We start from the raw sequence: 17233 nt of genomic DNA, 5'->3' as shown, positions 1-17233 counted from the left end.
TGTTCTCCTGGGCTCTAAAACCAGTGACAGAAATAAGCAGGCAGAATACGTTGCCAGAAATGAGTTTTCACAAGAACAGGTAGAGATCAGTGAAGATATTTTAACAGTCTCTCAAGTCATGTTCATGCCAAATATTTAGATTTTTTGTCCTGTAGAAGACTTAATTTATGACCTGTCCTGATGCAGAGGAGGGGAACAGCATTAACAATGGTTTTAAAGCTCATTAATAAAAATAGGACACTCTGACAGGACACTGTCCTGCTATAGACAGGGGTTCAGCATTTAACTTCTTCTCACCAAAAACCTTTTACTTTTCCACAGTCACAGGCAAGATGTTAACTTCTCTTGCCCAATAATTTTGCCTGAAAACAGATAACTGAAATGAATTCTCAAAAAAGCTCAGTTGAAAATGGATTTCTTCAGATCACATTCCTGTCAATTCCCTCAGCACGAGCACTGGACACAGCCATGCAGCGAGACAGACCATGGTGTATCTTGGCAAAAGAGACACATCAGATCCTCAAATTTTTATAGCATAAAACAATAACCACAGAGACACAGCACAGCTGGAATAACCTCCTCAGACAGCAGGTCTTTCTGGAAAATATGCTTCCTGTCAAACCCAAGTTAATGGGCTCAACACAGGAGGTCAGACTGGATGACAAAGATGATCCCACCAGGTCTTAAAATAGATGTGCCTTGAGAAGAGGAGAAGTTTTTGGAACACTGAGCAGAGGAAACTGAACTTTACAGGGTACTGGAAGTATTGCAGTACCTTCAGCTTGGAAGGTGACCCTGAGATTAGCTCAGTTGGTTAAAACTTGGCTGTAATAATGCCAGGATCATGGGTTCAATCCCCTGTATGGGCCATTGACTTAAAAGTTGGACTCGAAGATCCTTGTGGGTCCCCTCCAACTCAGAATAGTCTGTGATTCTGTGCTCTTTGCTCCTGCCATATAATATGAATGTGCTTCCATATCAATGAGTTGTACTTGGACTACACCATTCCCTTATCCTAATCCTTTCCAACTCTATAAAAAGCAGGAAAAGACCTTCTTTCATATGGGCAGTTTCTGATGTCTGTGTTCAGCTACCACCAACATTTCAACAGATACACAGCAGCACTGGCAGCTGCTCCAACAAAAAAGCATTTGGAATGGGCACTGGAATTAGCAGGCTGACAGTTGATACTGAACTTGTCCCTTTCTATTTATTAGGAGAATTACCACAAATTTTGTCATAATTTCCCCATCTCCTTACCTGGAGAATTCTGGGGTGATGAGCAGGGTGAGCAGCGGGGAGAGAAGCTGTAACCAGGATGGAAGGCAGCCTGCAGTGGGATGTAGGACATAATATCCTCTTCAAAAAGGCTGCATGGAGAAAGCCAGAGGGAGGCATTTTGTTCACATTCATCACAGCAAGGAATATAAACATGTAGTATTGTGCTGTGTCATAATTTGGGTGCATCTGCGGACTCATGGATTGAAACAATCCACAGGTTTCCCAGACACAGCCCAGTCACCAGTAACGAAGAACAAAATGAACTCTATCAGATGTTTTGTGCTAACACAGCAGCTCCTGCCAGAGAGCAGAGGTGTGAGGCTGTGCACTAGAAAGGAACAGACACACACATCTGTCTCCCAGGGTGTTTCTCTCAGGTTGGACAGTTTCATACAGCTCTGACCACTGGAATTAAATCGATGGGAATCACTTGTAAACTTCTTGCATTAAGCAGTGCTATTGTAGCATACCCAAACCACCTGGGCAATGCAACATTTGCCATGTAGGACAGTAAGTCCTTATCTGTGCTGAGGAAAAGCAGCTAGGACTAAAGACTGAGCTCTCTGGTTCCAGTAAAACCCAAAGTCTCATTTACATTACCCAGGCAACGCTCACTGCACTGAACCCTGAGGTTTCATGCATGTGTGGGCAGCACTGCTGCAGTAAATCTGACAATTCCTTAAGCAGTCACATTACTGCACTCAGAAAAGGGTTTTTTTCCCTACTTCTTTCTTTTTAAGAAAAGAGACAAGATTTTCTTCCATTCTAAGGAAACATTTTCACCTGATTTTTTTTATCTGCTACTTGCTGGTAACAGCTCCACTGACTGTGCTGGCTGGGCTGGAGTTGCCTGTATTGATGGATGCTGCCTTCCAGGAAGCACAAATTGACAGACATACTCTGGCTGAATTATTCTGGATGGCTACCAGTATGACCTGATTTAAGAAAACCTTCTCAATTTTGCTGAGGAACAGCCACACAGCTTCTCTAGGACTGTAAGTAATGACATTATGCTGTTGATCCAACTGATTTACCTCAGCAGAATGACTAAATCCGCATCACAGGACAATTTTTCAAGCCCATGCGTGCCCTCTGTCCGAATGTAATGGATCTTCTCCCTGTAAAAACAAGTGATATTACTGAGAAGAAAGAAAAAAAGATGAAAACATTCCATTATCACAGCATGAACTATGAAAAGGGTTGTTACTTCTTGGTCTTTTGCCAGTTCCTGTTTATCTCCTTACAAAAATAGCAAACATTTCATATTCCTGATTCATTTTCTAATCTTACTGACAAAAAATTGCAAAAAAAAATTTCTATTCATATCACTCAGTTTACTGATAGCAAGAGAGTTTACTGATAGCAAAAGCAAGAGATTTTGTTCTATATTTTAGAAAACAGAATGATTCTTAGTCCTCCAAGTTCATGTCACCACCAGCAGGTTTTCTGTTTAAGTCTACAATAACACACCACCTTCTGTTAAGAGAATTCCCAATGATACCACCTCCATTCCTTCCATCAGTTCTATCTGGCAAATAACACTCCAACATATACTTGACATGGATTGATCACACAGGTTATACAGTGCAAACATATGTTACATGTATAAAATCATGTGTTTTGCTAAAAAGGAGTGGGAAACATAGGACAGGATCCTGTCAGCAGCTTAGGATCATGGCAGACACACATCCACACCCCAGACTGTCAGTGTGTTTCTAAGGCATTGCAATGTCCAAAGATATTTATTCTAGTCTCAAGCCAGAATATTCTAACCTCAAGTCAAGGATGAGCTTTGGCACCTTCTGGGAGGGGCTGCAATGGGCTGCAGAATCCAACTGTGTCAAAGATGACATTTGCCTCCTAGGAGTTTGCTAAATACCTGCTATGTGAGCACTGGACAGTAGCCTGGGGTCACTCCTGACCCAAGGCATAACCAGCAGTGACCTGGAGGCAAAGGGCTCAATATCCTGTTACAAATCTCATTATGCACCGGCTAAGCTGTCTAGTCCTTATTGCTAGTCAATTTGTTTCTCTGCTCAAAAGGAGATACAAGCATCATCTGTTCTCTGGGAAACGAGAATTCAAATTACAGCTGAGATAAAAAAAAATAGCCTGGAATAATTTGATGGTGAAGATAAAAAATTCTCAGTTACAGAAACGTAAGTCTTGAATACCGAGAGTATTTTTCATGCTGTCTCTCTCATTTTATTTGAATGTATTAATTCCCTAGGAAGGAAGTCTAATCCTTACACCCAAAGAACTCTTTGGCCCTCACAGGTAAATGATGAGTAAGGCTACCAGCAGAAGTTCTTGCATTGCAGGAACTTGAAGGTCCTTCCCGTGCTCCTCCTTCCCTCCTTAACTCTTGCTCAAACTCTTAGTTAGTGCACACTGGCATTGCTGAGACTGATTAACACCAGCTCAAGATCCTGGCCAAGATAATTAATTCAGACTTTGGAATCTGAATGAGTTTAAATTGTACTGGCAATTGGTTCTGACTTGTTTCTTTTTTTATAAAAAAATCTAGTATGAAAGGAATGGGTATAAGAAAAATATGCAATTTAACTACTCTGGAAAGAACTACCATTAAGTCAAATGAAAAAGATTAAAGACAGGAGTACAATCCACTCCATAATAATGCTCCTATTTCTTTATGAAATCTAGGGTGACTATGCCCATTATGTGCGTGTAAATCGAGCCACAAAGTAAAATCCTGGTTCTGCTGCAGTTTCTGGGGTTTTGCTGCTGACTTCCATCCAAACACAGGAATAACTCTATTTTCTAAAAGCAAAGCGATACTGTAGGTGAAGACAAGAGTTTCTGCTATTCAGTGATGCTCAAAACAGAAATTAGATAGGCCACTATTTGCCTATAGTTATTTTGTCTCTTCTTACTTCTTCAAAGTCCATGGAAAATAACTAAAGTAGCTACATGACTCCTGGTGGTCCACATCTACTCTTTAATGATGACAGCCCCACACGGAGCCCAAGTTCATCTTTTGGACCACAGCTACTAGAATTGTCCCCACTACAAGAAATCTTGTTTTCAGCAGTGTGGGGGAAAAAAGCAGTACCTGAGTGCGTGGTTTCTGGCCAAGCTGGGCTGCCGCTCCTGCAGCATCTCAAAGATGTTGGGCTGGCGTAGAAACGCAACAATCTTGTCGTTGTAGGCTGCAAAGGGAACACAACAGGTCACCGTGGCTGGGGAGGCACAGGGCAGCATGAACAGCAACACAGAGGCTCTAAAAAGCACTGCTGTGAGCACTGCCTGGGGAGGAAAAGAGAAGCTTGGCCTACCCAGAGGTAGCGCCTCGTGATGGTGCTGGTTTCGAATGGCTGTCACGAGACTGTTGCCTGGTCTGGCCAGCAGGGTCACTCCTCTGTTCCGGGACACTTCAGAGGCCTGCAGGGTCAGGGGAAAGGAGAGAACAATCAAATCCACCACTGGTGGCACACTGGTCACTTAAATGGTTTCTCATCCTCTGTGACCTTCAGATTCATAGAATCATAGAATGGATTGGGTTGGAAAAGACCTCTGAGATCATCAAGTCCAACCCTTGGTCCAACTCCAGTCCCTTTACCAGATCATGGCACTCAGTGCCACGGCCAAGCTCAGTTTAAAAACCTTCAGGGATGGGGAATCCACCCCCTCTCTGGGCAGCCCCTTCCAATGCCTGAGCACTCTCTCTGGAAAGAATTTTCTTCTGATGGTCCAGGGTGCTGACAGATCCAAGGACAGAAAGCATGCAGGAAGGTTATAGCTTTATACTTCAGGCAACCTCAAAAAGCTGAGCAATTCTGTGCTCCTAAAAGGAGGAGCACCATTACCCACACCTATCACAGCTCTTGGATGCTGCACCAGAATCCAGAAGTAAATGCAAGCTAATGAAGGTATTGCAGTGATGGAGTTCTGTGGTTCCAGAAAAAACAATCTCTGCAATATCACACAGTCTCCTGTACTAGCATAATTGAATTTACTAAAAGGTTTTTACAGCACTGTTAATTAGAAAAGAGAAAAAGCCCACGGTGCTGCAACATTCCCACTTGGAATTGTTGAAGGGAAATTAATACTGGAAATAACATGAGGAAGGTGTACCTGTAGACCACAGGACAGGAAAAGGCTGTATCATCCCAGAAGGTTGCCTAACGTGCACAACCAGAAACAGAATTTGAATTGTATACATTGAAAAAAAAATCCATATCTGAAAAGCTGATAAAAGGGGTAGGAAAAGGAAATTTATCACTGCCCCTTAAGTGAGGTAGTTAAAGAACACACTACCTAGTGAAGGGAATCATGCCAGGAAGGCAGATACAGGAAAAGGTGGGAAAACACTTAGGTTTGAGGATATTAAAAGCCAAACAATGAAGTCTGGGAATCTTCAGTAAGGCCTTACTTGCTGGGTAACTCTTTGGGGTCCTGTGCAAGCTGAGGGGAACCCACCAGCCTCTCACCTTCCTCCAGAAGACACCCACGGTGAAGCCAACAGAGGAATCACAGAATGGTTTGGGTTGGAAGGGACCTTAAAGCTCATCTCATTCCAATCTCCCTGCCATGGGCAGGGACACTTTCCACTAGACCAGGTTGCTCAGACACCTCCAACCTGGTCTTAAGCACTTCCAGGGAGGGAGCACCCACAACTTCCCTGGGAAAACTGTTCCAGTGTCTCACCATGCTTACGGTAAAGAATTTTGTCCTAATATCTGATCTAAACCTACCCTCTTTCAGTTTAAAGACATCCCCCTAGTCCTGCCACTACAGCATGAGGACAGCCTGCATGAGGACAAGATGCATTTGGAATTCCAGCTGCCATCCTACTGGGCGGAGAGCTGCTTCTTTCTCACCGCACAAACTGTAGTGCTTGGCAACCACTTGAGGAAGAAATTGCCTCTACTCCAATATTTTAAATGCTTAGTTCTGCATTCAAGCAAATGGTGCCAACCCGTTTTCAGTGGTATGGCCAAATGCCAGGTCTTCCAACTGATTATAAATGAAACCTGAGAAGCTCAATGTGACTGGCCAAGTTGCCTTTTGGAGCCCAGAAAGGATAAAAGGTTTACATGTAACAAGACACCAGTCAATGCACTTGATATGTATCAATACAAAGGTAAAACAAAGAAAAACCTTAATGATTCTAATTAAACATGCTGTGTTTTAAAGCATGTGAAAGCACATGGTGAATGTTTTGCTCCATCATTCAGTTGTGATATCAGACTATCACAGATTATTCTGAGTAGGAAAGGACCCACAAGGATCATCGAGTCCAACTCATGTCAATGGCCCACACAGAGGATTGAACCCATGACCTTGGCATTATTACAACCAAGTTTTAACCAACTGAGCTGATCTCAGGGTCCCCTCTGCTGCCTTTGTCTCCTTCTCACACCCCATGGACCCACTGACACTGCAAAGTTTAGCTCAGCTTGGCAACCCCTCTGACAGGCACTATGTGACCTTCATGGCACTCACTGCATGCTGTGGGAGAAGGAGGAAGCTCAGGTGCCTGAGCTGCCACTGTGGGCATGAAGCCCTGCTGGGAGCAGCCTTTCCTTGGGCTGTCTGTGGGCAGCACAGCCGGGGCACACACACTGTGCTCAGTTGTGCTGGTGAGGTGTGTGGGACAGGACCAAGGCACTGTGCTGTGCTCAGCTGCTCCCCTGCCAGGGGCTCTGGAGGCTAGGGGAGGATGCCCTTCCTCAGGAGCTCAGTGAGGATGCCCTTCCTCAGGAGATCAGGTGAGGATGCCCTTCCTCAGGAGATCAGGTGAGGATGCCCTTCCTCAGGAGCTCAGGTGAGGATGCCCTTCCTCAGGAGATCAGTGAGGATGCCTTTCCTCAGGAGATCAGGTGAGGATGCCCTTCCTCAGGAGATCAGTGAGGATGCCTTTCCTCAGGAGATCAGGTGAGGATGCCCTTCCTCAGGAGATCAGGGGAGGATGCCCTTCCTCAGGAGATCAGTGAGGATGCCCTTCCTCAGGAGATCAGTGAGGATGCCCTTCCTCAGGAGCTCAGGTGAGGATGCCCTTCCTCAGGAGCTCAGGTGAGGATGCCCTTCCTCAGGAGCTCAGGTGAGGATGCCCTTCCTCAGGAGATCAGGGGAGGATGCCCTTCCTCAGGAGATCAGGTGAGGATGCCCTTCCTCAGGAGCTCAGGGGAGGATGCCCTTCCTCAGGTCCTTGCAGAACAGACTTGCACAGCAGTGCAGGTGGGGGTGAGCCTGTTCTTAAGGGTGATCTCCAACTCATCCTTCACAAATGCAAATCCTGTGCCCTTGTTGCTACACACAGATTTACTGACCAGAAGATTAAAAGGGGGGAAGAGAGGAGTAACAGAGGAGTTAAACTCACATCTCCCATAAAAATTAGCACCGGTTGGTATTTGTTCATCAGCTGGGAACATTATGGTACTTCTGCCCAGCCTGGGCCTAGATCCTCCCCTTGCTCATGTCACCTGAGAATGTTTTTTCTCTTGGCTAGCTTTCCAGTGCCTGGACATATTTCTCCTAAAGCAAGAGTTCTGAAAGGCAGCATGTCTAGTGCCCAGGAAAAGAAGGCTTCACTCCCTTCTTCCCAGTTCTGGTTTAACAGCTAGAGTCATCCAGGCTGTAAGAATCCCGTTCTGTACACATCTCACTATAACAGACTGCACACTCTGTGGTGCTTCTCTTCATCACCATCCTTAGGCATTGCTAGTGCTGTGTTTGCTCTTTGCACATTTACACCTCTTAACAATTCTTCTCTGGCAACACAACAGGAAAATTCCCAGCTGTCTAATTAACCTTCATTTTGCCAACACTTCTCTTTCCAATCTTTTAGCTAATGGAGTACAATTGATTGCTCCAATTCAGTGTTCCATCACAATCGCCTTGTCTGCTTTGACTTTCTAATTGAATCATTTAATTTCGATTAGCACATTATTCTCTAATTAAAAAAAAGGGAAAGAGCACCCTCTCTAATGATTTAGTGACCCAATTCATCTAGTGCAGAGTAATCCTATAGATTCATGTCAGAGTTTAACAGCTTTGAAACTGATCCTGGGATGTTGCAACCAGAGTGGAGAGTCCAAACTACCACAGGAACCTTTCAAGATACAATATTCTTTCCTTGGTTTTACATCACTGCTGGATTTGGGAGGCCCTTGCCTGTCTGAATCCTGCTGTTTGCTTGTTGTGGTTTGGGTCAGTAAGATTTATACACTGCTACATTCCAGTAGCTCCTCTGCTTTTCTTGCTAACCAGCAACTCTTGACTCTCCATTGTGGATTCCTGCCTCTTTTCTTCACTCTGTCTGTAAAACCTGCCCTGCAATCATGTATGTTGGCTTGCACTGCAGATGGAAAGCCCTTAGGGGGGATGGAAAGCACTTCTGACCTGTTCTGTTTACAGCAGTGGCAGAAGGAAAAGAATCACTTAGGTAGTCAGCAATAGGATAAGGGGGCACGGGCTCAAGCTCTGCCAGAGGAAATTGAAGTTGGAGATCAAAAACAAATTCTTTGCAGAGAGAGTGCTCAGGGATTGGAATGGGCTGCCCAGAGAGGGGGTGGATTCCCCATCCCTGGAGGTTTTTAACCTGAGCTTGGCCGTGGCACTGAGTGCCATGATCTGGTAAAGGGACTGGAGTTGGACCGAGGGTTGGACTTGATGATCTCAGAGGTCTTTTCCAACCCAATCCATTCTATGACTCTATGATATATCTTCTTTAGTTACTGATGGCCTCTGCAGCTACTCACACTTCTCTTCCAAAAATCAGGGAACCAAGAGTAGCATCAACCACCTTTTTCCTGAAAAATATTGATACCTTAAAGAAGTTCTTACTAAAGAATCTGTAGCATTTTTCTCAAATTTATATATGATGCTATTTAATATCAGTAATCTACACAGTTGGACAACAGAAGTTTTTGCAGAGGTCCTTTATTTTATTACCCTGGCTCTTTTTTATACCCTCTCTGGAACCCACAATCTTCACTATTCTGCTCTCCTTCAGCCTCGTTTGACATCTATACATAATGTTCAAAACTGGTCGTTGTCTTTCATGGTCCTTCAGACCATCCTGGTGACAGATTCCAGAGGCCACACCATCTGCTCAGGGAAGAGCCAGCAGGCCTGCAGACAGCTGACACATGGCCAGGACAAAGCCCCAGGTGTGACTCCACAGACATGATTTATAGGACAAAAGAACATCCAAACACCTTTGGAGGAAATAGCACAGAACATGATGCTCTTAATAAAAGGGCTGAGCTGTAAAAAGTTGAATTTCTTCCCTGTAAGTGGTGGACTTTTGGGCATCAATCCAAAGTGCTTGGCTATCAGTGGGAGTCCTTCCAGCAGATACTTCCAAAGGGGAAGCTACTGCCCACAGACAGGGTGCAGAAGCACTGTGGGACCTGGGCCACTGAGGCTGTGAGGGGACAGTGCCAGCCCTGATGGCTCCTCAGACAGAAGGTTGTCTCATTGGCTGATTGTGCCAAATCAGTGGCCTCAAAGAACAGTTTATCATTTCCCCAGAGAATCACTACTTGTAAGTAGCAAATACTTTTGCCACCCTTCCCTGTACTTGGTATTTTGGGTTTATTGCAAACTGGTTTTTGCCAGTGCTTTCAGAAACAAGTGGATTTTTTGGGCTCAGCCACCTGAGTTGGTCAGTGGTGCTCCTGCCCCTGATATGGTGAATTAGTAAGTAAGCCCCAGGCATACATGGCCCCAGATATGAGTGATCCTGCAGGTGGCTGTCACAGTCATGCCAATAGCTCAGCCACAACAGCAACACTAAACTGTGGGCTGTTGGCAGAGAGAAGCTGCTAAGCTGGTGGGAAGATATGATTGAGCTGAATCCGTAGATACACTTCTATCTTCAGGAAATATGATTCCATATTCACCCCTAAGATGGAGAAAACAGGCCCAAGCTATTCAAGTCTGCTCTGCCTTTGGTCCTGAAGAACTGACCTTGCACCAAGTCAGCTCCTGACCCCAACCCCAGCTGGCAGTGAGAGGTGTCACACTGGTCCTGCTGCAATAAATTAATTCACAAGCATTCCTCTGGATATTTTTCTGGAAGAGGAACACCCTTTCACCATAACTCATCTCTGTCCCTGTTCAGCAACAATCCCTACAAATCTTCAACTGTATGGATTTGCTATATGAAGAATCTGATGGCTGGTATTTTTTCTTCCTTAAATCCACAACACACATCACAGTACTTATGCTTTTTTCAGTCCTGTCCACAGCCCTCAGAGGTGAAAGTCACCCCATGAAACATAGGAAGGATGCTTAATATGACTGAAAGCAAGGGAAGCAAACTTTGACATGCATGACTACACCACTGCTGGGAGTACAGAACTTCAGAGCACAGTGTCCCAGTGGAGACTGAAGAAACATGGAAGTTTCCTGAAGTATCAGGCTACAAAAATAATAAATTACTTTAGTAAAGCAAGACCAGGATGTCAAATACGGATTCTTCTTTTACAATCTATTTTGAAACCATCAAAATATAAACCTTCATTACAAGCTCTGAGATAAACCTTCAAACAGGAAAAAAAAATCGCCTGTTGTCCTTACAAGATAAAAATTCACAAGGCACTCTGTTTCAGTGCTTTCCACAGTGCTTTTAATTCCACAAGGACTGCTGTCAGAAGTCCCTGGATTGGCACCAGTGGCACAGTTACCTCTCCAGCGCTGTAGCTCCGGAGACGCTGGAGGTGCTGCCTGTGGGTCAGGTGGTTCGGGAGCCGCCCGTTCTGCAGTGGGATCCTGGGGTCTATGAACGTGGTGGCACGGCTGTTGTGGTCAACGAAGAAGGACTGAAACACAAAGGAACACTGGGATTTTTTGATGGCCAACTCTGTGGTGGCATTGTGGGAACACAACGTGGGAACCTCTGGCAACTGTATGTGAGAAATACTTTGGTTAAGTACAGTCCGTGGAACAGCTCTTGGAAAATACCTGAAGTTATGTGGGTACAAATCATGTGTAATGGCCATGATGTGAATGAGACAGGGGAGAATAACATTACTGCCAAACAGTGCTTTAGCCTATTTGGTGGTTCCAGAAGTCACCCAGCAAAGTTTCACTGGACATACAGACATGGAATCAAACTTTCCAGGCAAACAGATTTACTCAGGCTCAAACTTTTTTGTCAGTCCCACAAAGAGCTGCCCTGGTTATGGTGTGATATTCTACAGAAAGCCAGAAATGCTTTGAGATATTAATTCTTAGAGCTTTTTCTTCTGCTTCTAAACCAACTCTGCTTGTGTTGTTTCAACCAAACCATCACGGATTTTGAGTCAAGGAGGAAGGAACCTTTGATGTTAATCATGTAGCCTGATGGGGTGTGTTAAACAAATGATCAGTTTTGTTGGCACTCTCACCTTGCCCTGCTGGTCAGTTTTTATCTCCCAGCCACGAGGAAGCTCCAGTCTGGTATCAGCAAACATGTTGATAAAATTTACCAGGTCTCTGTTGTGCTGATAGCGCTCAAAATTGCGAGCATCTCTCCGAATCTTCAGGATCATGTGCTTCAGGCAGGTGCTGTTAGTGAAGACTCGATAGGCACTCTGTGAGGTGAGAACAGAAGTGAGGGAAACCAGTTCTGATGGTAAAGCAACATATTGGGCTATTTCATGGGACATACGCCCAAAGAACTGAAACAAATTCTTACAATCAAGAAATGTGGGTTGGATTTGAATGACTTTCCATGAACACCCGGAATTAACAAATGCAACGTGGAAAGTGAAACATTCCACACACTGCCCACAGTTGGCTGGTGCATGAACTGCCTTTCTGCTGCCCTTCAACAGGATGGGCAGCTGAAACATCACATGCAGAAAATACATGCAGTTGTGGCATTGCTTTTACTGGTCTACAGAAACACTGGGTTTCTGGGGGGGACTTTGGGGGTCTCAGGTGGGATTTGGGGATATCTGGGGGGGATTTGGGGGATTTTTGGGGGTCTCTGCGTGGGATTTTTGTGCTGTTTTTTGTTCTTGGGGGTTTTGGGGGGTATCTGGATGGGATTTGGGGGGTTTGGGGGCATCCTGGGTTGGATTTTGGGGTCTGTGGCTGGCATTTTGGGGTCTCTGGGTGGGATTTTTGTACTGTTTTTTGGTTTTGAGGAGTTTTGGGGGTCTCTGGGTGGGATTGTGGGGTGTCTGGGTGGCACTTTGGGGGTCTCAGGTGGGATTTTGCCCCCAGTCCAGGAGGCTTCAGGCCATCAAGGCCCAGGTGAGGGAGATGGAGGAAGAGGCAGAAATGCCAGAGAAATGCAAAGACAGCTGTGATCACATATTCATGCTATAACTGAAACCAAGATACGTGTGATAGGATTCACAAACTCAAGAGGACTTCAGTGCAGATTCTACATCAAAGATTGCTGCCTTATATATTATTTATCATAGCCACAGGGCAGGGCACACTCTTAATTGTCTGTTTTTGGAAGATGTGAATTGTTTCCTGGAACTGAGTATGTGTTTCTGTGATGACAAAGCACGGCAGATGGAGACATCTGCCATGAGTCAGGTGAGTGCCACCCCTCAGCCAGCAAGTTGTGCCTCACAGTGGGCATTAAATGCACCTCGTAGAGCAACGTGCCCTGATGCAGCTCAGGTGAGTTAGTGCTGATCTCACTGCAGAACAGGGGCCAAAGGGAACTTGTCTCAGGCAACCAACAGTAGGACAAGAGGGCAGGGGTTTAAGCTCTGCCAGAGGAGGTTTAGGTTGGGTATCAGGAAGAAGTTCTTTACAGAGAGAGTGCTCAGGCATTGGAATGGCCAGAGAGGGGGTGGATTCTCCGACCCTGGAGGTTTTTAAGGTGAGACTGGACGTGGCACTGAGTGCCATGATCTGGTAATCACAGTGGGGTTGGATTAAGGGTTGGACTTGATGATCTCAGAGGTCTCTCCCAACCCACAAAATAATGCTCGTGGTGGCAAAACAAAGGTACATCCACAGGCTACTCTTGGAATATTTCACTTCGGGGAAAAAGCCCCTCAAAACAGAGTAGGAAACTTCACAAAAATCCACAACTTTCCCGAGCTTTTCTCTCGAGAGAAAATGAGTGCCTTGGTTTGGTGGTCAGCCCAAAGGACTGAATTACTCATTAGAGTCATAAAGGACCACTGGAGGACTTACATCTCCAGTGGAGTGAGCCCCAGTGTGCAGGCTTGGAACATGTCCAGAGAATCTGTCCAGGGAATCTGACCCAACAGCTTCAAATTCTCATTTTTGGTGTACTTTTAATGCATTTTAACCACCATAATGCAATAAAACATTTACAAGTATTACCTTTGTGATGTAAGGATTTTTCATGGTGGCACCGCTGAGAACAGTCCTTGTAGCTCAGAGTTGCTAATTATGGCAAGGGCTGGGAAATGGTTATGAAATCACAGAGATATGATCTCTGCCCTGAAGACATGACCTGCTTATAGCCCAGGAAGGCTTCATGGTCACAAACTGTTAAGATCCCAGCCTACTCCATAAAAAAGTGGTATTTTGATCTGATGGATGATCAATGACTGTCTTGAGTATGTCTAAGCTGCATTAGGGAAGCAAAGAGTGTAATGTAGTTTTCTCTCTCCATGGAAATAAAATATCTGAAAAATGAGCGCCTTTCCTTTTAATTCTAACTGCTGGATAATATTTTCCAGTCCCAACTTCACTGGCATAATTAATAGCTTGGAATTTTAAGAGGGGCTTGTGGTTAAACTATTACACTCATGTTAAGCCAAAAGTTATTTGGTCCATTATTTCTGTACAAGTGGAATCTGTATGACCATTTGACAGATGTTTCAATAGATTATTCTGGTTCTTGTGTCAGAGACAAGTTTATAAGCTCAAACTGAAGGCCTCTTTTGGCTTTTTTTTTACTTCGTTGAGAAATAAAATTGGAGTTTAGTCTGTTGTGACTGTTCCTTACATAATTATGGAATCAGATGCTCATTTTTCATCAGCTATGCTGATTGACAATTATGCTGCTCTCAGCTATAACTCATCATGTATCACCCTGTCAATGTAAGAAATTATCTGCACTCCAAAACTGAGTTCAGGATATGTCAGATGATGTAACACATCCCCTCCCTGGGTAGGATTTCATGGGCAATACTCTCTGGCAGATGTTTGGAGATGGACCACCTTGAACCAACCAGGTGCCACAGCCAACACCTGATGTCTGTACTTAGCTAAAATCCTGTGCTGAGGCAACTCCTGAAGTGTTTTACTTTCTTTTCCTTTCAAAAAGAAAGGTCACTGGTATAAAGAATGATTTTCCAAGTATTCAGAAGTCATGTGTAGATTCCTCCTTGAACTACATTCAAGACATGGCCAACCAGGACTGTGTGTCCTTGTGGCACTCCCCTCTCTGCTTCCTCCTGACATTACATTTTTTTCCACTCCACACCAGCTTTGCAAGAAAACATGCAGTTTTACTGCATTAATGAAAAAAAAAGTTATTTGAATTTCAAAAATTCATTTTTATTTGTGTTTTTTCCCAAAACAGCTTCTCTGATTCAAGTCAGTATTTCTTTCACTCCATTATGGCCACCCAGTTTTTGACTGAGGAGTTGATTTTTATCCTTTATTTCCCTGAGACTTAGTGGCATCTGAGTAAGACCTTTGAGGATGGTTGGCTCAAAAGGCAACAACCTCACTCCCTGCAGCAACAGACAGCAGACTCACACAAGCTGAAACCAAGGGTTCCTGTGGGAGGACATTAATGAGCTTCTCCTCACCATGGAATTTCTTCTGTGAGGCAAAATCCCAGCAAGATCCTGCTGCCTGTAGTGTCCCCAGCCCAGTCTGGTGCCCAGAAAGGACAGCTGAGCCCCTGTCACATCACTCAAATTCACTCTGCATTCTCCCCCAAGGCATCTGGACTCTGTAGTTCAGGAGAGCAAGTCAGAATCACCCAGAATTACTCACATAGTTTGCGTGCAGCACAGTGAAGAACTCGGGGTTGGTGATGAACTTCACAGCTGGAGACTGCAGCAACAAGGTGATTTTCTGAGAGTTCACAGGAGAAAGGGAGCCTTCTCTCCTCACCTCTGGACAAAGGAACAAGCCACAAGATCTCATTAATGCCGTGACAAGTGCAGTCTGTGAGTTACCCTTTAATAAACAGCTGCAGGAGTGATGGTATAGAGAAGTCCCCCCCTGACCAGTGCATTTACCTTCTTGGTGCTGCCAGAACAGCCCTTGGCAAACCGGCTGATGGGCAGGGCAGGGGCTGGAGGTTTTCCTGAACTGCAGGTTATGAAACTCTGTGTCGTGGCACCTTCTGTCTCTAAATATAACCTGACCACAGCAGCTTCTACCAGCTGATGGTTTGGTTCTGGGCCATCTTCCAGGTCCATACTGGTTCCTACACTGCTGATTTTAGAGAGATCTGATCTCCCAATCCAGCACTGCCCTTTAATTGCATTATTTTTGGCAAGTCCATGGCTTTGTGGACTTGTATGGTAAAGAAAACAAGACACAACAGGATTATTTTTAATCTGTATCAATTAATGGAGCACAGGATCAGAACTGAGCATTTGAGGATGTAACTCTGTACAGGAAGAACCTCCTGACCTTCTACAGCCATCAGAAAAATGCTTCCTACCATGGAGTTCTGGCATTTTCAAATAAAGCCAAATTTGCAGGCCAAGGAAATTGAATGCAGACATCATTAACAGAATAAGCACAGATTCCCACTTTTTTCCTTATTAATTATAACTTTTTTTTTCTTTCTGCTGGACACATCATACTATTTTATCCACTTAAAAATGCAGACTGTATCCATTGCTGGAGTTAGATTGATTTATACTAGCTTAGAATCTGGATTAGTGTGCTTAAAATGTATTCCTTCTGACATTTTTCATTTAAATTAAAAGACAAATAGCAAATGTATGACACTGCAGGTTTTTTTCCCCCTAGTGTGTTTATATCATCCTTGGCCTTTTAATTCTTGGCATTTTATACAATATTGATGTTTTCTCCTAAAAACAAAGCAATTATCTATAGCAAAAGCAATTTCCCAATAACTTATGATAACATTTATCATACCCATTAGCTCTTAGGGTTTAAAACAAAAGATGAATGTTACATAAAGAACTGAAGTAAATACTTACTGGTAGCAACTCCTATTAAATTACTATTTTATTATGTTGGCTATGATAGTAAATGATTATATATATTACAAATAATGGCTGCATTGCTTAAAAATGCTAAAAATACACTGTGTACCTCATTTCCAGTTCAGCTTCTAATAGACAGGACTGGGATCTCCTTACAAGACCCAGTGTAGGTAAAAGTCTCACATAAATTGCAACACAAAAGATTGCAAGGAAACTTTGAGTACCAAATATTAAACAAACTTGGCCAAAATTTGTTTTCAAGCTAAAAACAACTAATGGATCAGGAAAACAAGTAAAACTGAGTATTTTTCTAAACTTGATAAAAAAAGTTTATTATTTCTCTGTGTAGTTTTTTCTACTCAACATGGAAAACTAAGAAAATTCAAGCAGATGTTGTTGTTGGTTCTCTCCATTTGCCAGTGCTTTTTCAAGAGGGCTGGCAAAGGATAGCAAGAAGTTGGATTTACTTGTTGCAGGAAATACAGAGCACAAAGTTAGGTAGAGGTAAGAGAAATCCAAAGGAAGAGAACTGGCTGATAATTTTGGTGGTGCAAGTTCTAAATCAAAGCAGAGTTATTTTTGCATGGCCTTGAGTTGCACAGTGGACACCAGTCTGATTGCTGGTGGTGCCTCTCACCTGGAACACACACACACTTAGGCTGTGGTTCCCCAAAAGCTTTAACAAAACTGAGTCTCACTACCACCAAAAGGAGCAGGAGAGAGCTCTGCCATCCCATCCTGCCTCGGGCACACATTCTCCCCTTCTGCTTTGTACTGGGTTAAAACTTGGTTGCAATAATGCCAAGGTCATGGGTTCAATCCCCTGTGTGGGCCATTGACTTAAGAGTTGGACTCAA

At 44.0% G+C, this 17233-nt stretch overlaps 1 protein-coding gene across 7 annotated transcripts in view; it reads right to left on the bottom strand.

The window, feature by feature from the left end:
* Positions 1 to 17233, bottom strand: part of HECW1 (HECT, C2 and WW domain containing E3 ubiquitin protein ligase 1) — a 252145-nt gene that overhangs the window by 40034 nt on the left and 194878 nt on the right. For all 7 annotated transcript variants that reach the window (XM_071559590.1, XM_071559593.1, XM_071559587.1 and 4 more), the window contains 7 exons: positions 15184 to 15305; positions 11640 to 11825; positions 10938 to 11072; positions 4578 to 4683; positions 4355 to 4451; positions 2316 to 2399; positions 1261 to 1370 (listed from right to left, as the gene is read on the bottom strand). In XM_071559590.1, the coding sequence (XP_071415691.1) occupies positions 1261 to 1370; positions 2316 to 2399; positions 4355 to 4451; positions 4578 to 4683; positions 10938 to 11072; positions 11640 to 11825; positions 15184 to 15305 (840 nt within the window). The remainder of the gene's footprint in view (positions 1 to 1260; positions 1371 to 2315; positions 2400 to 4354; positions 4452 to 4577; positions 4684 to 10937; positions 11073 to 11639; positions 11826 to 15183; positions 15306 to 17233) is intronic.

Source organism: Pithys albifrons, chromosome 7, assembly GCF_047495875.1.
Source record: "Pithys albifrons albifrons isolate INPA30051 chromosome 7, PitAlb_v1, whole genome shotgun sequence".
NCBI classification, from domain to species: domain Eukaryota; kingdom Metazoa; phylum Chordata; class Aves; order Passeriformes; family Thamnophilidae; genus Pithys; species Pithys albifrons.
The sequence above is the reverse complement of the archived record's forward strand: the minus strand, read 5'-3'. Positions and strand labels throughout refer to the sequence as shown.